Source organism: Lates calcarifer, linkage group LG21 (genome assembly GCF_001640805.2).
Source record: "Lates calcarifer isolate ASB-BC8 linkage group LG21, TLL_Latcal_v3, whole genome shotgun sequence".
In the NCBI taxonomy this organism is placed as follows: Eukaryota; Metazoa; Chordata; class Actinopteri; family Centropomidae; genus Lates; species Lates calcarifer.
This window is the reverse complement of record NC_066853.1, coordinates 28,026,576-28,054,188: the sequence shown is the minus strand read 5'-3', so window position 1 is coordinate 28,054,188 and position 27,613 is coordinate 28,026,576. Positions and strand designations below refer to the sequence as shown.

At 40.1% G+C, this 27,613-nt stretch overlaps 2 protein-coding genes across 4 annotated transcripts in view; both read left to right on the top strand.

Moving 5' to 3' along the window:
* Positions 1-783: 783 nt before the first annotated feature.
* On the top strand, positions 784-19,191 carry LOC108900069 (ATP-binding cassette sub-family G member 4-like). Of its 3 annotated transcripts, none has more exons than XM_051065736.1 (15): positions 784-1,045; positions 7,332-7,449; positions 7,702-7,834; positions 8,130-8,180; positions 8,953-9,098; positions 11,895-12,018; positions 12,181-12,295; positions 12,409-12,524; positions 13,775-13,785; positions 16,290-16,404; positions 16,588-16,756; positions 16,895-16,995; positions 17,554-17,712; positions 17,802-17,920; positions 18,892-19,191. In XM_051065736.1, exons 1-15 carry the CDS (start codon positions 784-786, stop codon positions 19,115-19,117), a joined length of 1,965 nt encoding a protein of 654 aa, XP_050921693.1. In that variant the 3' UTR covers positions 19,118-19,191. The 3 variants fall into 3 exon arrangements, with proteins under 3 accessions (XP_050921693.1, XP_050921692.1, XP_018556406.1); XM_051065735.1 differs by lacking the exon at positions 13,775-13,785 and adding an exon at positions 13,300-13,335 and having other exon boundaries at positions 16,306-16,404; XM_018700890.2 differs by lacking the exon at positions 13,775-13,785 and having other exon boundaries at positions 12,409-12,548; positions 16,306-16,404.
* Positions 19,192-25,391: 6,200 nt separating this feature from the next.
* The window catches only part of akap1b (A kinase (PRKA) anchor protein 1b), a 28,425-nt gene continuing 26,203 nt past the window's right edge, over positions 25,392-27,613 (top strand). Inside the window, exon 1 of the mRNA XM_018700596.2 lies at positions 25,392-25,540. The gene's annotated coding sequence lies outside the window, so the exon portion shown is untranslated. The remainder of the gene's footprint in view (positions 25,541-27,613) is intronic.

Sequence of the window (27,613 nt, the reverse complement as noted above, 5' to 3'; positions counted from 1 at the left end):
GAAAAGCTTTGTACACCCAACCATCCACTGCTTGTACTGTATCTTCCCTATGACTTCTCACTGCAGTCTAAGAGCATCACAGTACTTCCTGCACTGAAACACAACGGTGGATTAAAACAAAACCTCATTGTGGACATAAATACCATGATCAGTAAGGTGAATAAATTGAAGCTAACCATCTGCACCTAATGGAGACAGTCAAATTGCAGTGTTGCTAATATAGCGCATCTTTATCCTTAGTGAAATAATCATTAGAATTCATGCTCACTTCACTAACATTCAGTTCGTCCCAATTATAGCTGTGGATCCAACAATTTATCTAATAAATCACATAATCATTATAGCTGACTGAACATGTGTAAGCTCTGAAAACCTGTCCTTATCTTTTTGTTTTGACCATCTTGGTATGTCAACACTGAATTTTACAGAAATGATTTAGTGTGGACTTGGACACTTGGACACAGTGAGTGGAACAGCTTTCAAAAATACTGTCACATTCACTCATGATCTGTAGTTGCTGGGTGAGCAATAAACAATGCACAGAACAGGTGCTCTGCTGTTTTGCTCTTTCAGTATGGAGAGAGATTTTTTATTAAATGACCTCCAAAAATGCTAGCAAGGCACCAAATCCCTAGCTGGGGTCATAAAATTAGACATGCCCAAAGATAATTAGCCATGACTAACTTCCCATCTTTCTCCACTTTTGCCCTTTGTACCCTTGGACCTCCTCTATCTCACTCTTTCCTGGCTCTCTTCCCTTACCCCTTCTCCCACAGACAGAGTATGGACAATAGGGCATTGGAACCTGAGTCTGTGAGTATCCCCATGGAGGAGGCCATCATGTGTAACAGAGAAGGCCAACCTCTAGCTCAGCTTCAGCCTCAGCAGCAGCAGGAGTCATCCATGTTGACCCAACTGAAGAAGGTTGACAACGAGATCACTGAAGCCCAGCGTTTCTCCCACCTACCCAAACGCTCAGCTGTGGACCTGGAGTTCATCAACCTCTCCTACACCATCCAAGAGGGACCATGCTGGAGAAGAAGAGGTAATGTACAAACAGAATTTTCAAAGGATTTTTAAAGTGGGGACTGTGTCCTATCTGTATCTGACTGCAGGATAGGACAACTCAATGGCTTGCCGGTTAGGACAAAGGAGCATGAAGAACACTGCATTTCTTTTCTTTAGTTTAATAAGTTTGTAAAATTGTGTATCTGACAGAAAATAGAAATAACACATAATACCAGTCATATGGCACAATCTAACATTTCAAAGGTTAAACTAACAAAGGATATCCTAAATACTAACTCGAATCTTAAGGCAGCAGTGGGCCAGGTGAAGTGTAGGAGGAGGAGTAGAAGGGGGATTTTCCACAGCTGCCCCTCAAATATGTACATATTTGACTTAGAGGAAAATCCTTATGGTGATGTATAATGAGAGTCTGGGTCTTCATCCTGGATCCTTGTAAGGGAAACTAGCTGACTGACAGGACAGCACATAGGTTTTTCCCCCTTTTTTTTCCCCATTTCCGCCACGCTGACACTGCTATCTGAGCTTGGGAGCAATTTCTGAACCTTTCCTATAGGCCACAAGGCATGAGGAAGGTGGGAGTCCACAACCAGCCGAAAACTGACAGCTGTATTCAAGGTGAGGTTAGGGTTATCCACTTTCCATTTTTTCGATGTTGAAGAGTGGGTAGGTAATATTTGAAACTTGCCAAGAATTGATGAGCGAGCACTTGACTGTTACAAGTCAAGCTGCCCCATGAGAAGAATTCAATTTAATTCAGTTCAATTTTATTTATATAGCGCCATATCACAACAACAGTCATCTCAAGGCACTTTTCATATAGAGCAGGTCTAGACCGTACTCTTTAAAATAGGTATTTACAGAGAGAGACCCAACAAATCCCACCATGATCAAGCACTAGGCGACATTGGCAAGGAAAAACTTCCTTTTAAGAGGCAGAAACCTTGAGCAGAACCGCACTCAGGGTGGGCGGCCATCTGCCTCGACCAGTTAGGTTAAGAAGGAGGGGGGGGGGGACATAGCATAACACAGGTTCCATATCAGATGTAAGATGAGGCCAGTAATACAGCAGTAGTAATGATAGTAGTGATAATTAAAGTATTAACTGTTAACACAGCAATACAACTAATAGCTATGTAAGTAATTTCTAATTCTAGCAGCAGGTGTTGAGTGGAGTTGTAGGAGCAGCAGGAGACTTGTCATCACAGATCAGACCCTACAGCTCCAGAGGCAGAAATACCTGCAGAAAGAGACAGAAGAGGAGACAGAGACGGAAGAGCACAATACTACAGGAAAGGGGAGATATTGAGTTAGTAACATGTAACATGGGATATGAATCCGTATTGAGTGGAAGGGGGGGGGCTCATTGCATCATGGGAGATCTCCCGGCAGTCTAGGCCTATAGCAGCATAACTAAGGGATGGTTCAAGCCTGAGCCAACCCTAACTATAAGCTTTATCAAAGAGGAAGGTTTTAAGCCTACTCTTAAAGGTGCAGAGGGTGTCTGCCTCCCGAACCAAAACTGGGAGAAGGTTCCACAGTAGAGGAGCCTGATAACTGAAGGCTCTGCCTCCCATTCTACTCTTGGAAACTCTGGGAACCACCAGTAAACCAGCATTTTGGGAGCGCAGAGTCCTGGTGGGATTGTAGGGGACTATGAGATCTTTAAGGTAAGATGGAGCCTGACCATTAAGGGCTTTGTATGTGAGGAGGAGGATTTTGAATTCTACTCTGGATTTGACTGGGAGCCAATGTAGAGAGGCTAACACAGGAGAAATATGGTCTCTTTTCCTAGTTCCTGTCAGTAATCGTGCTGCAGCATTTTGAATCAGCTGCAGAGTCTTTAGAGACTTGTTGGGGCAGCCTGATAATAATGAATTACAGTAGTCCAGCCTAGAAGTAACAAATGCATGGACTAGTTTTTCTGCATCTTTTTGGGACAGAAAATGTCTAATTTTGGAGATGTTACACAGATCAAAAATGCAGTCCTAGAAATTTGTTTTATGTGTGAGTTAAAGGACATATCCTGATCAAAGATGACTCCCAGATTCTTTACAGTGGAGCTGGGAGCCAGGGCAATGCCATCTAGTGGAGCTGCATCATTAGAAAGTTTGTTTCTGATGTGTTCAGGACCAATTATAATGATTTCAGTTTTATCTGAGTTTAGTACTAAGAAGTTGCTTGTCATCCAGATTTTAATGCTCCTAAGACAAGCTTGGAGTTTGGCTAGATGATTGGTTTCATCAGGTTCCATTGACAGATAAAGCTGTGTATCATCTGCATAACAATGGAAATTTATGGAGTGTTTTCTGATAATATTGCCCAAGGAAAGCATATACAGAAGAGGATTGGTTCAAGCACTGATCCTTGTGGACCTCCATGTCTAACTTTTGTGTGTATGGAGGAGTAGTTGTTAACATGTACAAACTGAAGCCTATCAGATAAATGGGACTTAAACCAGTTTAGTGCAGTTCCTTTAATGCCAATAAAGTAACAAATGCATGGACTAGTTTTTTGGCATCCTTTTGAGACAGAAAATGTCTAATTTTTGCGATATTACACAGGTGAAAGAAGGCAGTCCTAGAAGTTTGTTTTATGTGTGAATTAAAGGACATATCCTGGTCAAAGATAACTCCCAGATTCTTTACAGTGGTGCTGGGAGCCAGGGCAATGCTATCTAATGGAACTACATCATTAGAAAATTTCTGAGTTGTTCGGGACCAATTATAATGACTTCAATTTTATCTGACTTCAGTAGTAAAAAAATGCTTGTTATCCAACTTTCAATGTCCCTAAGACATGCCCGGAGTTTGGCTAGATGATTGGTTTCATTAGGCTTCATTGACAGATAAAGCTGTGTATCATCTGCATAACAATGGAAATGTATGGAGTGTTTCCTGATAATATTGCCCAAGGGAAGCATATACAAAGTGAAGAGAATTGGTCTAAGCACTGACCCTTGTGGAACTCCATGTCTAGTTTTTGTGTACATGGAGGAATTGTTGTTAATCTGTACAAACTGAAGTCTATCAGACAGATAGGACTTAAACCAGTTTAGTGCAGTTTCTTTAATGCCAATATATTGCTCCAGTCTCTGTAAAAGGATGTGATGGTCAATTGTATCAAAAGTAGCACTAAAGTCTAACAAGACACGTACAGAAACAACATAAATGACAAGTAATAGGCTCCTCTTGCATTACAGAGGGCCTTTTTATATCTTTTGAGTCTATCTTGCCAGGCTAAGCGGGATTCTTCCAGTTTACTGAAACGCTTTTTCAAGCCTACATGCTATTTGTTTCAGTGTACAGGTTTGAGAATTGAACCATGGAGCTCAGAAAAGCGTGTAAGACTGCAGCTCTGTCTCCTGGCCTGAACTCTAGATTGTCAGGGCTTTGGCTCCCTAATAAATTCAGATTTCTAGATATGAGAAATGCTCCATCAAAAGTTGGATGAAGGCCATCTCTCCTAACCAGACCAGGTCTCCCCCAGAAGCTCTTCCAATGATCCACAAAGCCAACATCATTTTCTGGATACCATCTCAACAGCCAGCGGTTGAGTGAAGACATGCAGCTATACATGTCATCACTGGTCAGATCGGGCAGGGGACCAGAGAAAACTATGGTGTCCAACATGGTCTTTGCCAATGACACACTGAATTAATATTGACTTTTGTGACCTCTGACTGGCGTAGTCGGGTGTCATTAGTGCTGACGTGAATAACAATTTTACCATATCTGCACTTATCCTTAGTCAGCACCTTTAAATACGATTCAGTGTCACCCACTCTGGCCCCAGGAATACATTTAACTATGGTCGCTGGAGTTGTTATCTTCATGTTCCACAAAAGTTGCCAATCACCAGAGTTGGCTCCTTAGTGGGTGTGTTGCTTAGTGGGGAGTATCTGTTTGAAATGTGAACTGGGTGGTGGTCGGCAGTGGGCTTCTGCTTACAACTACGGCTGGCCTTACGAACAGTCACCCAGCCAGCCTGTTTTCCCGACTGCTTGGGAACTGTTGGGGGAATGCTAACAGGAGCTACGCTAGGCTGCTCCGCACCGGCTACAGAAGGTTGTTTAGCACTAGCTGCTGAATTAGATTCCATGTTGCAGAGCCGGGACTCTAATTTGCTAAGCCTCGCCTTGAGTACAGCAAACAGACATTTATTACACATACCATTATCATTAACGAGGCAGAGGTGTGACTAAACATCTGACACACAGAGCAAGAGAAGGCAGGAGAGGGAGAGCTGAGAGTTTGGCTAAATTAGTCTCGATAGATAGCATGAATCAATGAAGTAGCGCACAGAAAGTGGAGAGTTGAGGGTGATTTAGCAACTACTATTATTGTGAATGTGCAGATTAAATTGGTGATAAAGTCAGAGATGTAGTGTCGGTAAAGACAGAGTATCTAGTCTGAGACAGGCAGGCAAGAAGCAATGATCACCAAACACCAGTAACTGTAAGTGACAGAATACGCTTACCACGGCACGTCAGCACTCAAGCATCTTCATGATGTGAGAAGTGAGAGCTACAGGCCTATAGTCGTTGAAGTCAGCAGGGAGTCTCTTGGGGACAGGCACTATGCATGATGTCTTCCATAGCTCAGGGATCTTTTGTAATTTCAGACTCAGGTTGAGGAGGTGTGTGAGGATGTCACACAGCTGACTGGAGCAGGTCCTAAGGATTGTTTTTTTTTTTTTTTTTTCGACTCCCACCACTAAAATAAATAGAAATTGAGTTCAACCTTTAAAAAACTGCAGCCAGCCACATACTGGATAACAAATATGGTCAGTTTTTTATTGATAGGCTGTGTTTAAATCCAAAGTATCATTCATGTGTTTGAATTTGTTTTAAGTCTCTTTTTAATAGTTACACAGTATAGCTACATAAAACCACTTTGTGTGTTTGCACAGCCTTAGTATAAAGTGTATCACGTTAGTAAATGAAGACCTCAGTTAACTTCCTCAGTATTGTTACAGTAGGACCCTGTAGGACTGTCACTTTTTCAAACTGTCATGATAGAACGAATATAAAATGCCACACAATAGTGCTGGCCAAAAACTTTGATTTCCTCTACCAATGTCACCAATGTCTACAATGTTACCATTGTTTACTGGTCAAAAATAGTCAAACTTGCCCATGAGGCACCAACAAACATTCTATGTTCAAAGTCACTGAGATTACATTTTTTCCCCATTCTGATGTTTGATGCTAACAGTAACTGAGGCACTTGACCAGTATCAGCATGATAATGCATTGCATTGGTGGTAGATGATTGGCTGGTTGGATAATTCTATGAATAAGCAGGTAGTTTGATGTGCAAATTTGTACCAACTACGACTGAAAAGAGACTAAAAATACTAACTGTAGTCAGTAGTGGTGTAGTGGTAAAAGCACCCATCCATCCAGCAGAAATGTAGTCCCATCAAACTCAATCAGCATTATTGGTGGGTGCATGTGAAGTTACTGAAAGGCTTTTGTCCATGATGCAACACTAGTGGAGCCCACTTGTTAATTTGTCTGTGCTGTGTCCTTCTCTTCTTTCTCTGTCTGCATCCCTCCCTCTCTGTCTCTGTCGTTTTGTCACCTCCCTAAGTGCAGAGGGAATTGACGAATGGACCAAAATATCTTTCAGAGCTGCTGTCTGGTCTAGGTACTGTTTAAGCTTGTCAAAATCTGTTAAAGGTTCAACTGGGATGATAGTGCCCCTGTCCATATGGCATGAGTGGTTGCTGAATGGTCTAACGAGTATGAAAATTATGTGACTCATATGGTATTGCCTTCACAGTCACAAGATCTTTGTTTAGTACCAGTGTGTTAGACAGCACTCTCCACCTTCATATCAAAACACCACATGTGGAAATATCTTTTGGAAGAATGTGTTCCGTATCTCCAGTAGAGTTCCAGAGACTTGTAGAATCAGTGCCAAGGCAAACTAAAGCTGTTCTGGTGACTCATGGTGGCCCAACACCTTACTAAGACATTTCATGTTGGTTTTTCCTTTAATTTGTCGCCTTTCTGTACGTAAAAGCAAAATTTTGTCTCTCGTAAACCAATTGGAATAGGCTGGGGATGCTGGCCAGGGTGTGCATTCTGTTTAGGATCCTTGCAGAGGAGGTCTGCTGCTTTGATATTTCCTGCCCTATGATAGTAGGGCGAAGTCACTATATCCATTTGCAAGTGACAGTTTAAAAATTAGGATTTACTGCAAGTCATGTTGACATGCAGGAAATTCTTGTAAAATAATGTAATGTTTTCATTGTTAATAAGAATCATTCAGTGTCATCAATATTGTTGCTGTTGCTAGGTTTCAAAGCCTTACTGAAGTGCCTGTCTGGGAGGTTCTGCAGTCGGGAGCTGATTGGAATCATGGGACCCTCAGGGGCTGGGAAGTCCACCTTAATGAATGTTTTGGCTGGGTACAGGTGAGAGAGCAAAAATACCCTCTACAGCTATTGTAAAATAAAAGTGCTTATTTGAGACAAAGTGGTGCAAACAGCCAAACACATCATAATTAGGAGAAATCAGCTTTCATAAGGCAACTATGGAAAAAAGGTCTTTAACATTTGGGGTAAGGGCCCATGTGTTTCTGTATCATGTTATCAGTCTGTTATGCAGTATATATCCCATTGAATTGTTCAGTATTTGTGGATGTGTGTATCCTTCTTGCTGCCCAGGGAAACAGGGATGAAGGGTCAGATCCTGGTAAATGGTAAACCCAGGGACCTGAGAACATTCAGGAAAATGTCCTGCTACATCATGCAGGAAGACATGCTGCTGCCACATCTCACTGCACGGGAGGCAATGATGGTGAGTTGCTATGCTCATAGCGTGGCCAGGAAAATGTGAATTCATGCTTGAGTGTGTTCTATTTTGAAAAGTTTGGATGATTATTATAGTAAGGACAGTACAATATACTATTTATGTTTACATATGATATATTAAAATATGGTCATTTCTTTTAGAACTAATGAGGTAATAAGAGGTAATATGCCAAGGTGCTGCAGGAGTGTGGTTGTGACTTGAGAATGTTGCATATTGCTTTTGCTGTACTGTGAATACCTGTTGCATTTTATATTTGCATCTGTATTTCTCTTTGCTGCAGGTTTCAGCCAACTTGAAGCTGGATGAAACTATAGATGTGAAGAAAGCACTGGTGAGCTACACAAATAACATCTACTAGCTTAACTTAAACAGAAAGAAAAATGTATTATCAATAATACTTCCCTAATAGTTAATAATAATAAAATAGTTAATCCTGACCTTGAACACACCAAACTCATATCTTAACCATCCAGTCACATTAAATATGGATAAATTCCCACTGTTGACACACTCCACTCTATGGACATATTTTTTCATGTTTGGTTTTTAGCCTTTATTTAACCAGGAAGTCCCTTGAGAATTCAGTCTGTTTTTCAAGGGCCTGGCCAAGACGTTGTGAGTCAACAGCTGATATGTCAGGCCCAGCTTCAGTTATAATCAGGACAATGTGCAAAACAAAACCAGTTACAAAATTAACACAAACTTGCATAACTGTGGTCCTGTCTCTATTAGAGACACATTTGATTTGTTTCTGGGCATTAATGACCTTCATAACTAGCCTCCACAGAAAATGAGGCATTAGTCAGAGAACAAAGACACAGCATCTGCTGTGAGAGTGAGCCAGTTTACTTGGAATTGAAGATTTTTCTTGGTTTTAAGTTAGACAAAGTGAACAAGGGTGAGTGATTCTTCATTACATTTACTTTCATAGGATAAATAAAATGAGGGCAAGGTAGCAAAGTGACTATTGAAATAGGCAGTCTCTCTTCGAGGTCTAAGACCATGTTCATAGATATGATCCTGTCTGGTGACTCATGGTGGCCCAACACCTTTTTGTCCTGTGGACTTCCTCTGTCCCTTTCTTTCTCACTTTCACTCTACAGGTGAATGAGATTCTGACTGCTTTAGGGCTCCTTGACTGTGCTCACACTCGCACCAGCTCACTGTCAGGAGGTCAGTGTAAGCGGCTGGCCATCGCCCTTGAACTGGTCAACAATCCTCCAGTCATGTTCTTTGATGAGCCCACCAGGTGAGATGGGACAGACACTGGTGTGCAGATGAGGGTTAAATTTAGATTAAAGACCTATTTAGAGCATATTATGTTGATATTATCAACTGTGAGATGTGCTTCAATCAAATAGACATCCATCATTGATATTACAATGATACACTATTTTGGATATCTAAGCTAGCAAACTACTGCTGGTATATTCAGAGCAATCAGTGGATCCATGCTGAGATTTGAATACTGTACAAACTTTAAGCATTCAGGTGTGTTTTTCTTGCCTATACTAAAAATATACTTTGTCAATTTTATTAGTAAATGGATGAGTTGTCAGCATGGACTTAAGCAATATTAACTGAGAGGGTGTGCTTTAACATCATTTGAGCACGACAGTGAAGAATCACTGAGGTGCTCAAATGACATTAAAGCACACCCTCAAGTTTAATATTGCAATTATACAACTATTACCAAAGTAACCAAAGTAAATGTATAATCAAAATCTGTTCATGTTGAGGAGCAATTTGCTCTCAAAATTAAAAAGATTTTGTGAGTGTTTTTCCCGTTTCCATGGAAATACATGGGGTCTGACTAATAACTGGAACACAATCAGTCACATCAGTGGGCTTCTATGTGTAATGGAACCAAGTTTACCACTATAGCAAATAACCGGACCCTTAGTAACAACCTAGCAACAGAAATGATTTTCTAGTCCCAAGTGAGTGAACTCTAAGCTGACATTAATGCTTTATCGAGGTCTCGGAATCTACTAACAAAACAAAACTAAATCAATAGCCTACTGCACAAATAAATGCTTACTTTTATCAACAACATTATAACAAAGATGCTGCATTTTTTACTCACACAGATGTAGCTTCTGCAACTGCAAACTTTTACATGAATTTTAAGTTATAGAACCGTGTCACCGACACAGCTGACGGAGAAAGCCAAGGCGCTTGCGCCGAGGTCTGCAAGCATCACTGAGGTGCTCAAATGACGTTAAAGCACACCCTTGAGTGTAAAGTTGTGATTTACAACTATTACCAACAAAGTAAAATGTATGTGGCGGAGTAATATTTTTAGTGATGAGTAAGGCGTGCTGTCATGCTGAGCACATTCTAAATGTTTAGTTGACCAATCAGATTGCTTGGTCAGAACTACTTGTATAATTTGGAAGCAAAACTTTGAATCTGATTCAAGAGAGCAGAGCTGGCTACATGCTGAGTCATGTGGTAGTTGGAAAATTTGTTTTTTTCTATCCAACAAAACTTGATGCGATGCATCAAATCCCCTGTCACAAATAACACCACATTCTAATCTTATCTAAAGAGTCAGTATCCCCTTATTTCTCGTAATGTCTGAAAACATATGAATTTGTTGTCTAACTATTCTGTAACGCAAATAATTTTATTGATCAAATGTTTTCAGGCAACTCAGTGAAAATCAGAGATTCCTATGATATTCCTAAACAGAGATATGTAATAATAATAACATGAGGAATAAGTTAAATATCTGTCATGGAGTCCTACTGCCTTACTGTCATCGTCTGTAATGTCTTAATTGATTTTGGTGGAAGGCGAATATGTGATTTGTGCATGGGAACAAACAAAGTAAATAAATACATAAGATAATGATAAATAATAATAACCTGAAAGTCATTTTTTCATTCTATCTGAGAAAAAGAAAGGGATTGGGATGAATTAGAGACCACAGTACCCCAGCCTCAAATGTGATACCATGCTACAGGTATAAAACCCTCAACTGCTGAGTCTCGGTGCCTTTGGTTGCCAACCACATGCAGTTTGTTGCTGAGGTTGCAGACTCTGGATACGGCTGACCCAGATCATGGTTCTGGAATCCCATCAGCAATGAGCTGTGTCTCCAACTAAAAAGACAGCTCAAGTAGGCTAAACATTTCATTACCTGCTCATGACTTGGTTGATGCCAAAATAAGAAATCGTAATCTATGATAGTAAGCGCCTTAAAAATTTTTCATTCTCCTCATTTTTACCAGCTGTTAGTGACTCATCTTTGATCATCTTTACAGCTTTATTTTTATTTTATCATTTGTTCACTGCTAATTGACCGTAATTTAATAAACCATATATATTTAGGCCCAGTCATTCTGTGTGTTTCTTGGCAATGGAGAATGGGATACCTTAAAGAGGAAGTTTCAACTCCAGATATTAAACTGAATGAATTCACAAGCAAGATTAAGATTAAAATTCTAATATTTAATTTAGAAAAGATTTCTGTCCAGAAGGACAGTGGCACCCCTCCTACAACGACTGCTTGTTAAATTTGCTGACTTATTGAATATTTGCTGTAAGAGTATGCTTGCTATGTAAATGCACATTTGATTTGATTATTCAGTTTCAGATTGGCTGAGTTCTCAATTCTCCACTGCTGGTCTCATATATTGTATAATAAATAACTGTTGATTTAAGTAACTTTACAAATAATTATGTGCATCAATAGCTGAGTGACACCTGAGATGGTCATGGTGATGTGAAGCAACACTGTGGCTCAATATTATATATGTATTAGCTCATATAAATAGAAGCAATAGTTTGTTGGTAATAAGGGATACCTGAGTTTTCACTGCAATGATGTAGCTGGCTGAACCAGCTGAGATCAAAAATGTTTCTGCTAGAGTGACCAGGAAATAAAACAAATTTCTCTAGTGTACATAAAATATATTTGTAGTTTATGTACATGTTGCTGTCAGCTGACAGTTGACATCCTTACGCTTCTACATCTTTTATGATAAATTACCAACTGCTCATTAGTGTTCCTTCTGTATGTCTGTCTCTCTCTGTTTAGTGGCTTAGACAGTGCATCATGCTATCAGGTGGTGTCACTGATGCGTTCTCTGGCGCTGGGAGGACGGACCATCATCTGCACCATCCACCAACCTAGTGCCAAACTATTTGAGATGTTTGACAAGGTATGCATCTGCCAAAAAAGAGGAACTTAATGGATGTTTAGAAGTTCCAGTTTCTGCTTATTTTATGAGAAGCAGTAATACATGCCAATACTGCTTTGTGTCAATTAAAATTTTTTGAAAGTTCATTTACCTGTCAGCCTGAAAAATCTTGTTCTTCCACAGCTTTACATTCTCAGTCAGGGACAATGTATCTACAAAGGCACAGTCCCTTACCTCATTCCTTACTTGAAGAGTATGGGCCTTTATTGTCCTACCTACCACAATCCTGCAGACTTCAGTATGTTCACCTCAAATTTATTCATGAATATGCAACAATTTTGCTGAGGATGATCTGAAACATTTTAATCCCTTCAATATGTTCATATATTTCTGCTTTTGTCTCTGATTTAGTTATTGAAGTGGCATCAGGAGAGTATGGAGACTTGAACCCTGTGTTGTTTGAGGCAGTCCAAGGTGGAATGTGTGCATTAGAGGGGAAGAACCAGTGTGGTAACAATGGCACATCAGTCTGTGCAACAAAATACCCCATGGTGTGTAGTAGATGATGTGCTGCTATACTGCAGTCAAGGCTGGACTCTCAGCTGGGAAAAGCAGGCAGCTGTCCTGGGGCCTCGGATCCTCAGGGGCCTCACTGTTTAATTTTGTGGCAATTACTTTGATACATATTCTTTAAGGAAACTGTTCAACATTTTAGGAAAACTGCTTATTCGTTTTTTTGACAAGCATGAGAAGGCTGATGCCTGTATCATAGATATGAAGCTAGATCCAGCAGCTGGTTAGCTTAGCACAAGGACTAGAAACACAAGAAAACAGCTAACCTAGGTCTCTTTAAAGGTAGCAAAATCCACTAACCCGCACCTCTAATGCTCATTTGCATTCTTCTGTACATAACACATGCTGTTTTGACTGCATAACTGGGAGTGGCTGTGGCTCAGGAGGTAGGGCGGTCACCTACCAACCAGAAGGTCGGTGGTTTGATCCCCGGCTCCTCCAGTATCCAGTATCCTTGGGTATCCCCAAATTGCCCCCAATGTGTGTGCATGGGTAGTCAGCAAAGTAGTCAGCAGATATTTTGGTAGACAACAATCATGGTCCAGTGTTGCCATCATCATTTTCGGTAAGTGCACAACAGACATGTTCAATTTGCGACAACACTACCCTGTTGAAATTCAATCACTACGCCAGTAAATACATAGTTTACTACATGGAAGTGTTCCAGTGCAAGTATCTGAATTGAGACAGAGTCTAACTGTCCCTGTACAGTTGCCAGGCAACCAGCAGAAACTCCAGAAAGTGACTTGGCCTGGCCAAAAACAGGTCATTAAAAAAAAAAAAAAAGCAATTTTTCCAAATTTCAAGCTTTTATTGTTGCCATTATTTAGACATATGTACAAATGACACATTTCATTTCACACTGCTTAGGGCTTTTTGGGTTCACTGTGCTTGATGGATTTGTTTTAGGGAGGGGAGAGACTGATAATGCTATCTGCATGTCAGGTCTTACTATCAGAGACCTTTGTGTTCCAATACCAAACAGTGATGCAGGTGTGATGTGGTAAGGAGGACCTATTGAGGTCCTCCTTACCACATCATGGTGAGGACAGTTTAGGATGGCTCACTCTCTTCAGTCAATCCAGGAAACTGCATGTCTGTGCATGCTGCTGTGTTTTTTGTTTTTTTGTTTTTTTTTTTGTTTTTTTTTTTTTGGTTTTGTTTTGTTTTTTTTGAGAATGCTGTCACATGTGAGGTCTAAGAGAGCTTTTTTCTGTGATGCGCATTTCCAGGAACTTAGTGCTGCTGACCCTTTCCTCAGCATACATGTACATGCCTTTCTGTAGTCAGTGATTGAATTGCCATTGTTTTCCCTATGTTTAAGGTGATTTTAACACTACATTGCTAGCAGGTCCTCCTCTTCTCTGTAAACCGATACATCATTGTTCCACCACTGTTGTTTCATCAGCAGACTGCAGACTGCACTGCTGAAAGATGTGGTGCAGTCGTATGTCATCATTGTCAATGGGAGTAGGTTGAGGACGAAGTCCTAGAAAGTTCCAGTACTCAATGTCTGACTGTGATCAGTGAAAAAGTCCAGCACACAGTTGCAGAGGCAGGTGTTAATTCCTAGCTGACTCAGCTTTATAATCAGGTGTTGTGGGATGACTGCGTTAAAAGCTGAGCTAAAGATAATAACAGCCTGACATAAGCATTCTTTTTAAAAAGAGTGACAGAGCTGGGTGCAGGGTAGATGTTACAGCTTCTTCAGTAGAGTGGTTGGGGCAGTAAGCAACTTGTAGCCTCCTGAAGCACTTCACAATGAGGAGCAGGCCTGGAGTGGCTAATCGAAGAATCAGGAAAATTCCTGGTGGGCCGGGTTGGTTGTGGGGTGACAGTACTGTACAATGACAGTAAATAGATCATATAGGCTGCACTCGCTAGACTACTCAAAATTTAAGTAGCATTTCTCTGTAGACAGCAATATTCTCCGAGAGTAAGCTTGCTCAGGAGGTCTGTGTCCAACTGGAAACACAAGCTTAACAATGGTTCCGTAATAACGTCTGATCCTTGAGTTGTTCCTCCAACCTGAGACAGAAAATGCAATATGTGACAGGAAAGGTGTATAAAACGATGGACAATAAAAAGAGCAAAGGCGGCACTGAAAAAGTCAGACTTAGAAGCTAGAAAGCTTTAGAAGCTGACGCAGCCAAATGTGCCAAACTGAATAGGTTGTTTATTAACACAGTGTCCTGTGTTTCTGTTGCCAAATGCAAAGTGGTTGTTGATTCTCTGTGCATAATTCAGTTTTGCTTCTCTGATGCCATGTGACATGTTATTTCTTGTTGCTTCAAGGTCTGGTTTCTCCCCAAATCTCCCCAAGCCATGGCTTCTGCCCTTGAGACCTCAAACAAATCCATGCTTTCAAAGCAGTCCTCAAGGCTGAGACAGCCTTCAGGCCATACCTTAATCTGTAATCTGATTGGTCTGGAAAGTGGTCTTTATGCTGGGATTAGCATGACAGATAGATGGTCTGAATGGCCACAGGTGGGGCATTAGAATGCTTGGTATGCATTTTTTGTGTTTGTGTTAGTGTATTTTCTCTGTATTCTCTCTTGCAAACCATACATCCTGGTGGATTTTGGTTGTTTTTCTAAAATTTGGGTAACTGAAGTCAGCAATGATGAAATATTTGTCAAGGTGTACTGTTTGCTGATGCCACTGAACACCTCTTATAACACCTCTTTTCTATTGGTGTTGGGGTAATAACACTGCTACAATAATAAGAGTACCTCCCTCTTCAGATAGTATGGCCAGCGCTTCATGATCATAGATTTCATTACAGAGAACACACAAAGTATTCATGCACAATCTGTTGAGTCATGAGTCTTATTAGATGACAATTCCCTGTGAGCTCAGTGGGAGGTTAGCCCATCCAACTCAATAGCTATGTCCAGAATTTTGCTATGTTGCCATGTTTTAATAAAAACAAAACTCACAATAATTCTTTGTTTCATGCTGAGTAGTTTTTATAAGATGTATAAAGACCAATGTATTGTCCAGTGAGCATATATTAGGATTAGGATAGACAGAAGAATAGCCTTCAGGCTAGCCAAAGCTGCAGTAAGTGGGCTTGCAAAGTTTAGCAGGTCTAAGACTCCACAACTCATATGAAGGTGCTTGAGTTTGGTAGTTTCCGTTCATTCTTCCAATCTCCAGAAGATCCTGGCAGCTGTAGCTGAATTTTGCTGCATAAAAGGTGGTCTTTTGAAGAGGCCCTTACATGGGGTACATGCTACCACAGTAACCAATGAAGTTTGTAGGTATTGTAGTCTTCACTAACAGACAAAGAAATAACTATCTGCAATTAGTTGAAATAATTAATACTGGTTGTCTTCGCTTACACCTACATCATCTGGAAAAACCCTGTGTTTTTTTTTCTTAAGTAACATTGAGGGTATCAAAAATAACATTTGGGAATATAGAATGTGGAATACACTTATTATAACTCTTATTTGCAATGCTACACAAGTGCTGGTAGGTTGATTTTGTTACTTTTGGACAGAACCAGGCTAGCTGTTTCCCCATTTTCAGGCTTTGTGCTAAGCTTTGGTTCAGCTGTTCAGAACTCTGCATTAAAAAAAAAAAAACAACCCTCTCATGGAATGGCCATTATGGGTGGGGTTACTCCAGCCCTGACTGTAGTATGCTGTGTTGTATTGTTTTTTTCCTGAAATTAGGTATAATTGTACATTTTTACACTGTTATGAGATTACTAGCTTCCATTTTCCACAGGATGCTGGACACACAGAGAGACATACTTTTGCCACAAGCACACTAACACAGTTCTGTTATCTCTTCAAGAGAACCCTCATAACAATTTGCAGAGACCAGGTAGGTGACAGCATCTGTTAAAAAAATATTAAGCAAATATCAAAAAGTGTGTAAAGGGAAAACTGTCTCTTCCAGATTAAGTGATCTTAAAATTTAGTGACGTTATCTAAAACCATCAGGCAGTTTAATCATCCAAGGCTGTGATTAGGTATTTATTTTGTTCTGCTTTTGTTCTGTTGTCAGGTTTTAACCCACCTGAGACTGATGTCCCACATCTCCATAGGTGTGTTAATAGGGTTGCTCTATCTGAACATTGGCAATGATGCCAGTAAGGTCTTTAACAACACCGGGTTCCTCTTCTTCTCCATGCTTTTTCTCATGTTTGGTGCACTCATGCCAACTGTGTTAACTTGTGAGTATGATCTATGGGTGGGAATTATTTAGTTTATTGTTGATACTGTTGTGCCCATCAAGGAGATACAATTTCAAAATCTGAATTGACAGATATGTAAATGATGTAAAATGTAAATTTTTATATACCATTTGTAAGTTCCTCTGGAGATGTCTGTGTTCCTGAGGGAGCATCTTAACTACTGGTACAGCCTGAAAGCCTACTACCTGGCCAAGACCATGGCTGATATCCCATTCCAGGTGAGCTGGCAGTGTTTGAGTTGGAGGGGTGGGTGTGAGTGTCAACAAACCACATAGCAAAATATATAGTACACCACTGCACTCTAGTGTTAGTTGAGGGCACTGTCTGTTGTTGTGCACTCAGATAGTACTTATACTAGATTATATCTCTGTCAACTGGCAGTTTTCAGTTAAAGAATCAGTTTGCACTTTGATTGTAAGATTATAAGATAAGAATGAAAGCCTACTGTGCCCACCTTGTCTTCTGTATGTATTGTACTGCAGATGATAGTGCCCTCTTTTCCAAAATAAGAAAGATTGCTCACTTTGCACCAGCAAGCATTTATCTGGCTACAAAATATTTGTAGATATTTCCAAACATGGATTAAATAAAACAAAGGCAATTTAGTTCAGTTGTTTGTGATTCAGATGAGATGGAAGATCGGGGTTTAACTCACCATGTGTTTTATGTGGCACCACCGTCTCTACAGTTTTCAGCAACATCGGGGCACAGTAGATAAAAGTTTAGGGGTGAGGTTTTCCTACACTAAATAATGGTTAATGAAAATGTTATTTTAGGTTATCTGCCCCATCATGTACTGCAGCATAGTCTACTGGATGACAGAACAGCCTCCTGAGGCCAGCCGCTACCTACTCTTCATAGCCCTGTCCACCTGTACTGCCCTGGTAGCCCAGTCCCTAGGCCTGCTGGTTGGGGCCGCTTCCACCTCACTACAGGTATTGTAGGGTTGCATTGTTAAATACAGTATTTCTTGGGCTTGTGTTACACATATAAAACAGATTATGTTCTCCACATTCTTATACAGGTGGCCACATTTGTTGGACCTGTCACAGCTATCCCAGTGCTTCTTTTCTCTGGATTCTTTGTGAACTTTGACACAATCCCCAAGTATCTGCAGTGGAGCTCCTATGTGTCTTATGTCAGGTGAAGAACAACAAGAACAATTACAAACTGTAGACATTTAGGTTTACATGTACTGTTGCAATGTGGATTAAATGATCACCTAATGACTAAACTGACTAAATTGGCTGAATTTATTTGATAATAATTTAACGTTTCTTGGCTTAGTTAGCAGTGGGACATAAAGATGATGCTGCTTTATTGTTTTTGTCTATCAAGAGCAAATTATCTTAAAATAAGTACCATGTTGTGATTAATAGGGATTATAATTTGAGTGATAAATTATTTATTTATTTAGATCTTTTAACAGCAACATCACCAAGTCATTTAGCTCAGATTGTCAGCACTGTGACACATTAGGGCACTTAAAATGTCCATGTGTTGCCCAGCATCCCAGCAATTAATTTGGGGAGTACAATCACATCACAGATAGAGAGATTCAAAGTTACTAAAGGAAGAATAGTAATAAATCAAAAATTGTACAAATCTGAATTTATCCTTCAACAACCACTCTACACATTGGTATAAAATTTGGTTTGGATATTCGTGATCATGATCCCCCAGAGACTGATTTTTAAGTTCAGTAACACTCCTCTTTGCACACATTTTGGTCCATAAAAACTATGTCAGAAGATGATGGATTAATTTTAATCAAATGTGTTTTGAATATGCATGGTCCCTACAGGATGAATCCAGATATTTTGACCCCTGAACTTTCCACCTTTCCTTCCCTCTAATAACCAGATTGCTAAAGACAAATTCTGCTCCCATGAGGATTATCTCTACTGATTTTACTGACTACATGGACTTCTTTTGAGCATCACTACATTTGTAACCCCATTTTTGATAAGGTTCTAGGAATACTGAAACCATCAACATGTTGTTTAATATTGCTTGCTTTACTTTTGTGCTATTTTGACTCAGAATCAATAGATGATTCATTACTTGCAATTATGAATTATTAATTAGCCTCATTCTTTGTATCTCTCTTACAGGTATGGGTTTGAAGGAGTGATCCTGTCCATCTATGGGATGAACCGTTCAGAGCTGGAGTGTCCAGGGAAGGTGTGTAAGTTCCAACAGCCTGAAGAGGTTCTGCAGTTATTGGATGTGGAAGACGCAAAGCTCTACATAGATTTCATTGTGCTAGGCATTTTCTTCATAATCCTACGACTGGCCACCTACCTTGTCCTGCGTTACAAGGTCAAGTCTGAGCGATAGGTTTCATTTGGCTCTAAAGGCTCTCCTTAATATCATTGCAAACCGGACCTTGTTTCAAGGCCCAAAAAAGCCAATCTCTGTCATGTGGGAATTTGTTTCATTTCCATTTTGCACATTGCTGCTAAAATGACAGATTATAAATTCTGATCTGTTTACTGCCAGCAACTATAGAGGGCAGTGACTGACAATGCATAGCATAGAAGAGTCATAAATAAACATATATCTTTTTATCTTTTTTACCTCAGACATTAGAACTTAACATCTGCACTCAAAACCAGATTAGTCATAAGGAGGGCAAAGATACTGAGCCACTTTCAGCAGCATTTCATATTCTTGTAAAACAGAAATCTTTTTATAACAAGGCAGATGTGCCAATAAAAAAGTGTTTACATTCCTCTATTAACCAAAAAAACCTGAGGACAAACTGTTGCACTGGAGAATAAGTGTGATATATTGTGTCTGAAAGAGTGTAAATGAATTATATTTTTTCAGTGATAATATATCATTATATCTGTACAATGGATGAAAGCAGTCTGTTTGAGCTAGTTTTTGTTGTCTTATGACTGAATTTGAGTCCCAAAACATTTATTTTCAGTGTATCAATCTAATCATTGTTTGAGTTAAATAGTTTTTAACATGGTGATAGTTGTAAATTAAGCTCTGTAATGATTACATACAAATTACAATACATTTGGTAATTTTTTCTACTTCCATAATTTCTAAGATCTTAGTAGAAATACAAATTGTTTGCTTTAATTATGTTAATACTGTGCTGTATTGTCTTAAGTATTACATATATATGCAATTTAAATGTATTTAATCAAAATAGATTCATTAATGTATCATTATTCTTTTGTTTTCACGCTATATCCAGTAATGCCACATGGGTGCAACATGCTCCTACAGTCATGTTTGGTGCTATCTGAAGTTTGATGTTTTATTGGAATAATGTATTATTATGAAAAAGTTGAATGCATCTCAACTGCACATTACAAGGATACTGGACACTTCCACCTTAGACATTCCTGGAACACTTCCACATATAGGCACTTCTTGATGAATTGGTTGTCCAGACCACCTCAACTGGCTCCTTTTAACATGAAAGAGCTGTTATTCTCCTCCATGCTCCATCATTCTATCTGTAAGGGTGAGCCTCATTAGGGTGAACTCAATATTGCCACTTGAGATCCTAGTCTGTCATTCATAAACCAAACCTCATTACTATTAATGAGTGCTGGATGGTACATCAACCAGTAAATCTGGTGCTATGCCTTCACTCTCAGCTCCGTCTTCACAAGAATGGTCTTTAAAGGGGCCCAGATACTTATTCTGATACTTAATCTCAGCTCTATGTCAAGATTGTGGCTATGAAAATTGCAAATAGAATAGGTGACAATGCAAAAGCTTGAGAGAGCCCAACATCCACTGATTTCTTGAGGATAATTCAGACAAAGCCTTCTCCTTGTTTATACAAGGGCTGAGTGGTTGGAAGTAATGGCCTTGCCCCAGCAGCCTCCAGCAGTGTCTACCACAACCAACCCTGTCATAAACCTTCTTCAAGTCCACAAAACACATGTAGACTTGATGGGCAAGCTTCCATGACCCAGCCAGCAATTTACAAGGTGAAGCGTTGATCCATTGTTCCATGACCAGAATGGACTCCTCATTGTTCTGAGGCTCCTCATTGTTCTGAAACTGAGGCTCGATAAACCCCCTACCATCTTTTTTCCAGTGCCCTGGTATATACATTCCTGGAGAGGCTGGGTAATGTGAAACACTGAAAACTGGAGCACACCCTCTGATCCCTTTTTTGAAAATGGGAGCCACCACCCCTGTCTGCCATTTCAAAGGCACTATCCCTGACCTCTTTATGAAAATGAAGAGACATGTCAACCAAGATATCCCAACAGTGTCCAGACCCTTCAGCATCTCAGGACAAATCTCATTTATCCCAGGTGCCTTGTCACTGTAGGACTTATTGACTACCTCAGTGAAACCTCATGGAGATTTGAATGAGGCTTTGTCCGAGCCTGTCACCGCCTTTATGGAAGGTAGTGTCTGTTGGTCAGTCAGTTTAGTTCACCCCAGTGTTCCTTCCACTGTGCAATAATAACCTCATTCAAGATTCCTCGAGGTGGGAGCGGAAACCATGCAAAGTGCCTCAGCCAAATGTTTGCAGTTCACCCACACTACTGTTTGCATTTACCAGGTCTGTCCACCACCATCCACCACCAATTGATTCTATTTACTACCAGGTCCTGATCAAATATCAGCTTTCTCTTTACATGAGTGCCTCATCCTTGGGATATTGACACCACTGTAAAGTGGACAGTCAACCTTTGACTGTTGGCTGTCCACAAGCAAACCACCAGACTGCTAATTTTGGAAGGTAGCCCTATTTAATGATGTAATAGATACCGCACTAGTTATACATTTGGCCACTATGTTCATCTAGGAGGAGGTTAGCTATCTGAATAGAGATATCAGTTATTGCTATTCCTCCACAAAGACATGAGACATACAAACTGTGTAGCCCAAACTTGTGTCACACTATTAGCTTATCAGCTACTTTGCTACCAGTGATCAGTATGCTGAGTGTTTTAGCTTGTGTTTTTAACTGACCTGGTTCCATACTGGCAAGCATGTTGCTTATATATAAAATTTTGCTTTGTCTTCCTCTCTGCTCCACCCTCACTTTTTTTCTGACCATGAAAACAAATCCATTTCGCAAGGCAACTAAAAGGTTATCTGTGGAGAAGCAGGTAGACTGTTTCTATGCATGTTGCCATATCATTTTTGAATCTGTAAGGAGGGTGAGAGCTGTGCCTGATGCATGGATTCATCTCTGCGTCCTATATTATAGCTTGTCAAGTTGACCACAGCAGGCCAAACCAACCCTCAGGCCACTTGGTCCAGGGGGACTTGATGGGCTGTCCGTGTGCAGACAGTGGTCAAAGACTTCCTTTCGGACACATAGAAGCCTCTCATTCTCCAAGGAAAACTCCAACACAGTGGCACTGGTCTTTTTTTAGTTTTCCCTCTGGATTACTCATTTCTCACCAGTATACGCAGCACACACAAAAAATAAAAAGTTCTTGTTTGCAAATGTAAGATTATTTCACTATTGCTAATAAATGTGTTTTTGCGCCAGCTGGCTTTGTCTGAAATTTGTTCCTTCATATTATAAAGGTTCACTGAGTATTTTCATGTACAGACACAGACATGGACTTTTACATTACATGAGGACTAGCTAAAATGCATCGCCATTTCATATTGTTCTTATCAGATAGATAAGACTGATAGCTTGATTAAAAAAATTGCCAGTAGCTTTCTTTTGCTTCAGTAGGTTACTGAATTAATACATTTGGTTTAATAAGCAAATCATAAACGCATTATGTATTATTTATGTCTTGTGAATGTTTACATTCATTTGAAAAATTATTTCCAATAATGACTAGCTTAGGTCAGTACTGTAATTTTGTTGTTGTTGTTTTGTTGTTGTTGTTGTTTTGAAAACCAGAATAAGTCTGTCTAGAAACTTAAACATTCTCAACAATAGGTACCACATAGGTGACTTTTACTGTTGTGGTGCCACTCATAGAACCTAGGTTAGGTTAGGAATAAATGTTATGTTACATCAATCAAAACAAATTTTCAGAACATCATGTAGTATTCCCCACTGTGAGTTCCTCACACCACCTGTAAGTACATGAGAACACAATACTTTTGTTCAACATGATCCACCAGCAAGCTGAGCTGTGAGGAGATGATACTCAGTTTGTATATTCTATCATCATGACATCAACAACTGATACAAATACTCTAAACACTTATATATACAGTATCAGTCAAAAGTTTGGACAGACCTTCTCATTCAATGGTTTTTCTTTATTTGTATTATTTTCTACATTGTTGATTAATACTGAAGACATCAAAACTATGAAGGAACACATATGGAATTATGTAATAAACAAAAAAATGTTAAACAAACCATTCCTTCATTCATTCATTATCTATACCACATATCATGTTAGACATGGAGTTCCACAAGGGTCAGTGCTTGGACCAATCCTCTTCACTCTGTATATGCTTCCCATGGGCAATATAATCAGGAAACACTCCATAAATTTCCATTGATATGCAGATGATACACAGCTTTATCTGTCAATGGAGCCTAACGAAACCAATCAGCTAGCCAAACTCCAGGCTTGTCTTAGGGACATTAAAACTTGGATGACAAGCAACTTTTTACTACTGAAGTCAGATAAAACTGAAGTCATCATAATTGGTCCTGAACACATCAGAAATAAATTTTCTAATGATGTAGTTCCATTAGACGGCATTGCCCTGGCTCCCAACTCCACTGTAAAGAATCTGGGAGTTATCTTTGACCAGGATATGTCCTGGACTACTGTAATTCATTATTATCAGGCTGTCCCAACAAGTCTCTAAAGACTCTGCAGCTGATTCAAAATGCTGCAGCACAATTACTGACAGGAACTAGGAAAAGACACCATATTTCTCCTGTGTTAGCCTCTCTACATTGGCTCCCAGTCAAATCCAGAATAGAATTCAAAATCCTCCTCCTCACATACAAAACCCTTAATGGTCAGGCTCCATCTTACCTCTCATAGTCCTCAACAATCCCACTAGGACTCTGCGCTCCCAGAATGCTGGTTTACTGGTGGTTCCCAGAGTTTCCAGGAGTAGAATGGGAGGCAGAGCCTTCAGCTATCAGGCTCCTCTACTGTGGAACCTTCTCCCAGTTTCGGTTCGGGAGGCAGACACCCTCTGCACCTTTAAGAGTAGGCTTAAAACCTTCCTCTTTGATAAAGCTTATAGTTAGGGTTGGCTCAGGCTTGAACCATCCCTTAGTTATGCTGCTATAGGCCTAGACTGCTGGGAGATCTCCCATGATGCGCTGAGCTTCTCTCTCTCTCTCTCCCTCCCTCTCCCCACAGTATGGATTCATATCCCATAAACCTGTTACTAACTCAATATCTCCCCTTTCCTGTGGTATTGTGCTCTTCTGTCTCTCTCTCGTCTTCTGTCTCTTTCTGCAGGTACTTCTGGAGCCTCTGGAGCTGTAGAGTCTGATCTGTGATGACAAGTCTCCTGCTGCTCCTACAACTCCACTCAACACCTGCTGCTATAATTAGAAATTACTTATACTGCTATTAGTTGTATTGCTATGTTAGCAGTTAATACTTTAATTATCATTACTATCATTACTACTGCTGTATTATTGGCATCACCTTAGGTTTTATGTAGAACCTGTGTTATACTATGCTCTTCTCTCGCTATTCTCTACCCCCCCCCCCCTTCTTAACCCAACCGGTCGAGGCAGATGGCCGCCCACCTCTGCTCGAGGTTTCTGCCTCTTAAAAGGAAGTTTTTCCTTGCCAATGTCACCTAGTGCTGCTCATGGTGGGATTTGTTGGGTCTCTCTCTGTAAATACCTATTTTAAAGAGTATGATCTAGACCTGCTCTGTATGAAAAGTGCCTTGAGATGACTTTTGTTGTGATATGGGGCTATATAAATAAAATTGAATTTAATTGAAAATTGAATTGAACTGTCACATACTTGAACTCTGTGTAGAGTTTATGTGGGCTCTAATCTGAGGTGTTGTTAATTAGCAGTTTCTGAGGCTGTTAACTCTAATGAACTTATCCTCTGCAGCAGAGCCAGTTTCATCACAGCATTTGATGGTTTTCCCGACTGCACTTGAAGATACATTCAAAGTTCTTGAAATTTTTCAGAGTGACTGACCTTTATGTCTTAAAGTAATGATGGAGTGTTGTTTCTCTTTACTTAATTTATATATATATATATATATATATATATATATATATATATATATAATGTGTGTGTGTGTGTGTGTGTGTGTGTGTGTGTATTGACTGGATATCAATGATGAACATTGTTCATAATCTATAGACGTCAAATAAGTTACCGCCGTTGATAAACCCGACAAACACTTTTGCACCGCCTTAGGAATCAGTACAATTTATAGTCATTCCCGCGATGGCCATGCAGTTCTCGGCAGGCAGGCAGAACTCGGAACAACACATTAATTCAGATTTGTGCCGTGCTGAAATGCTGTGTTCCCAGGTCCAACCAAGTAAGACTACCGTCATAACTTTTACGTTTAACATCTTCAATTACTATCAGATGAATGTAGAAGGGTGCCTGTCTGAAATAGGTACATTTACTGCATTCTCAATTAACGCGAGACCACATGCGGTTTGAACGTCTGAGTATCGCGAGATTTGACCAGCTGTTTAGTCTGTTTTTTTTTTAGGCTGATGCTAGTCGGTCAACACGTGGGGAGGAGAGATTGACTTTCCACGGGGACACATTTGAAATATTCACATTATCAGTATCGCTTTCAACGTGGCGACACCAAGGAACGTAAAACACTGTAAGTAAACTAAAAAGTCTAGTTAGGAAAGAGCGCATTTACAGCATGCTAGTCTATAGCCATCTGTATCATGTCCACACAGTATGATTTAGTTCAAATCCACTCACAGGGGTGTACTACACGCATAATATTAAACACCAGTTTACTGACATTTCCCCGTGTTTCTGTGAGCTACCAGTAGCTTACTGTGTCACCAAATGAGTGCAGTAATCCCATGTCATTGAACAACTAGCCTACACATCTTTATCTTTCAGCACACTCCAGCTAACCTCTGTCCCCGTTGTGTAACTTAAATTACCCTCATTTCTTCTTTTCTGTGGAATCTATGCACTTACTAACAACTCGGCCATGTGTCTTTAATTGTAACAAATGCGTAAAGGATGTCAGCAGTGAGATTGCTGTTGGCTACCATTTTCCCCAGGGCGGCTAGCAAGCTAATGTGGAGGTCTGAGGCCCAGACAGGACAGAACCACGCTTGAGCTTTAAATGTCCTTTAACCCTGCGTCGGTCTGGCACTTGCCCTCAGTGCTGCATTTGGTTGCGTTTTAAGCTGTGTTATGCAATGCCTTTATGTTGTGGCCTAACCCGGTGATCATTTGGTGAAACCAAACTCTGAAGTCGTCCTAAACACGAGGCTTTAGTCATGTAACCAACCAACGGTCATAGTCATTGGGCCAAAGATAATGCAGTGGAAGAATCGTGCGCTGAGCTGCCTTGACATTTTAATTCGTGTCTATGTTCATAGACGTTTTAGCATAATAATCAGTATGCTGGCTTAGCCTGCTACCTTAATATTTGTGTCCTGCACTGCGGCCTCCCCTGCCAGCCATGCTTTATTCCTTGTGGTGTAATATTAGCGTCAGGTCACAGCCACCTACTGCACGCGATTCAATTCCTGGCAATATTACGCCAGACTCGCGACATAAATGCCAGTTAACCATTACTGCCCGATTGGCAAAGCGTAGTGCTTGTTATTATTTGGCATCAGGTCTTCTGTGGATGTTCAGTGTTTTCTGGTGAATTCGGTATTCAAATTCCGCACCTATCATGACATAGTAAGTTTCAGTTTCTATAAATTGTTCCCATTGCCTGCTATCCTGTCGGCAACCAGTTTCGTTTATTTTCTTTCAAAGACGGTCTGTACTGTGTTAGCTAAGGCACATCATTTTGCAGCAGAGTGGTGTGTTGAGAATTGAGACATGCAAAGCTAAAGAGACTCGTTTGGCTCTAACTTTGATATGCACAATGTAGCATTCCGTACCTCACAGCAAGGAAACATTAAACGGTGCAGTTTTAAGTTGGGGCTTCATAGTTGTTGGCTAACTAATTCCATTGGCCGGTCTATGTTGTGATGGAGTGGTCGTACACGGCGGTTTTCTTAACGATAGAACTGAGCTACACACGGCACGAGACAATGCCTACAAGATTATTCATTGCGAGCGACAAATATTCCCATTGTCTGTATTATCAGTACGTAGCCTCCTAAAATAAACTGCCATTAGCTTATGTCGTCCCTGAAAGTTGGTATTGTGGCCTTCGTGTACAACAGATAACCGGGAGAGTCAAGATGCAATTTCTCATCATGGGGTTGTAAATGCCAAGAAGATCTTTGTCGGGCTTTAGTTCTCTGTCAGATGAACTGAAGGATTAGCCAGTTGTCGTAGCTAACATTAATGTTTTTTAAATGAAACTAGACTGTTGGGAGTGCTGTGAGGCCACTACACCATTTTGTCCTCTCTTTTGGACAGACTGCATTCTAAAATACACAGAGTACTGATGAGTTATCAACAGACACAGACCTCATAAAGTTTCTAATGAAATTTTACCAAGGGCCACCCTACAATTGGGCATACTGTCAATTCTCTTTGGTGTTAATGATTATACAGTCTCACCCTTGAGAATTTGGTTTCTGGTTAACACCATACTGATAAATACAGGGAAATTAAATTACAAATTGTATAGGGAAGCACTGGGACTGATGGAAATTGTGTAAGTAAAAGTATGTCCTTAATTTTGAGTGATAAGGTATTGCTTGTATGAATGGTACACTAAGGCAGTATTCATTGTACAAGC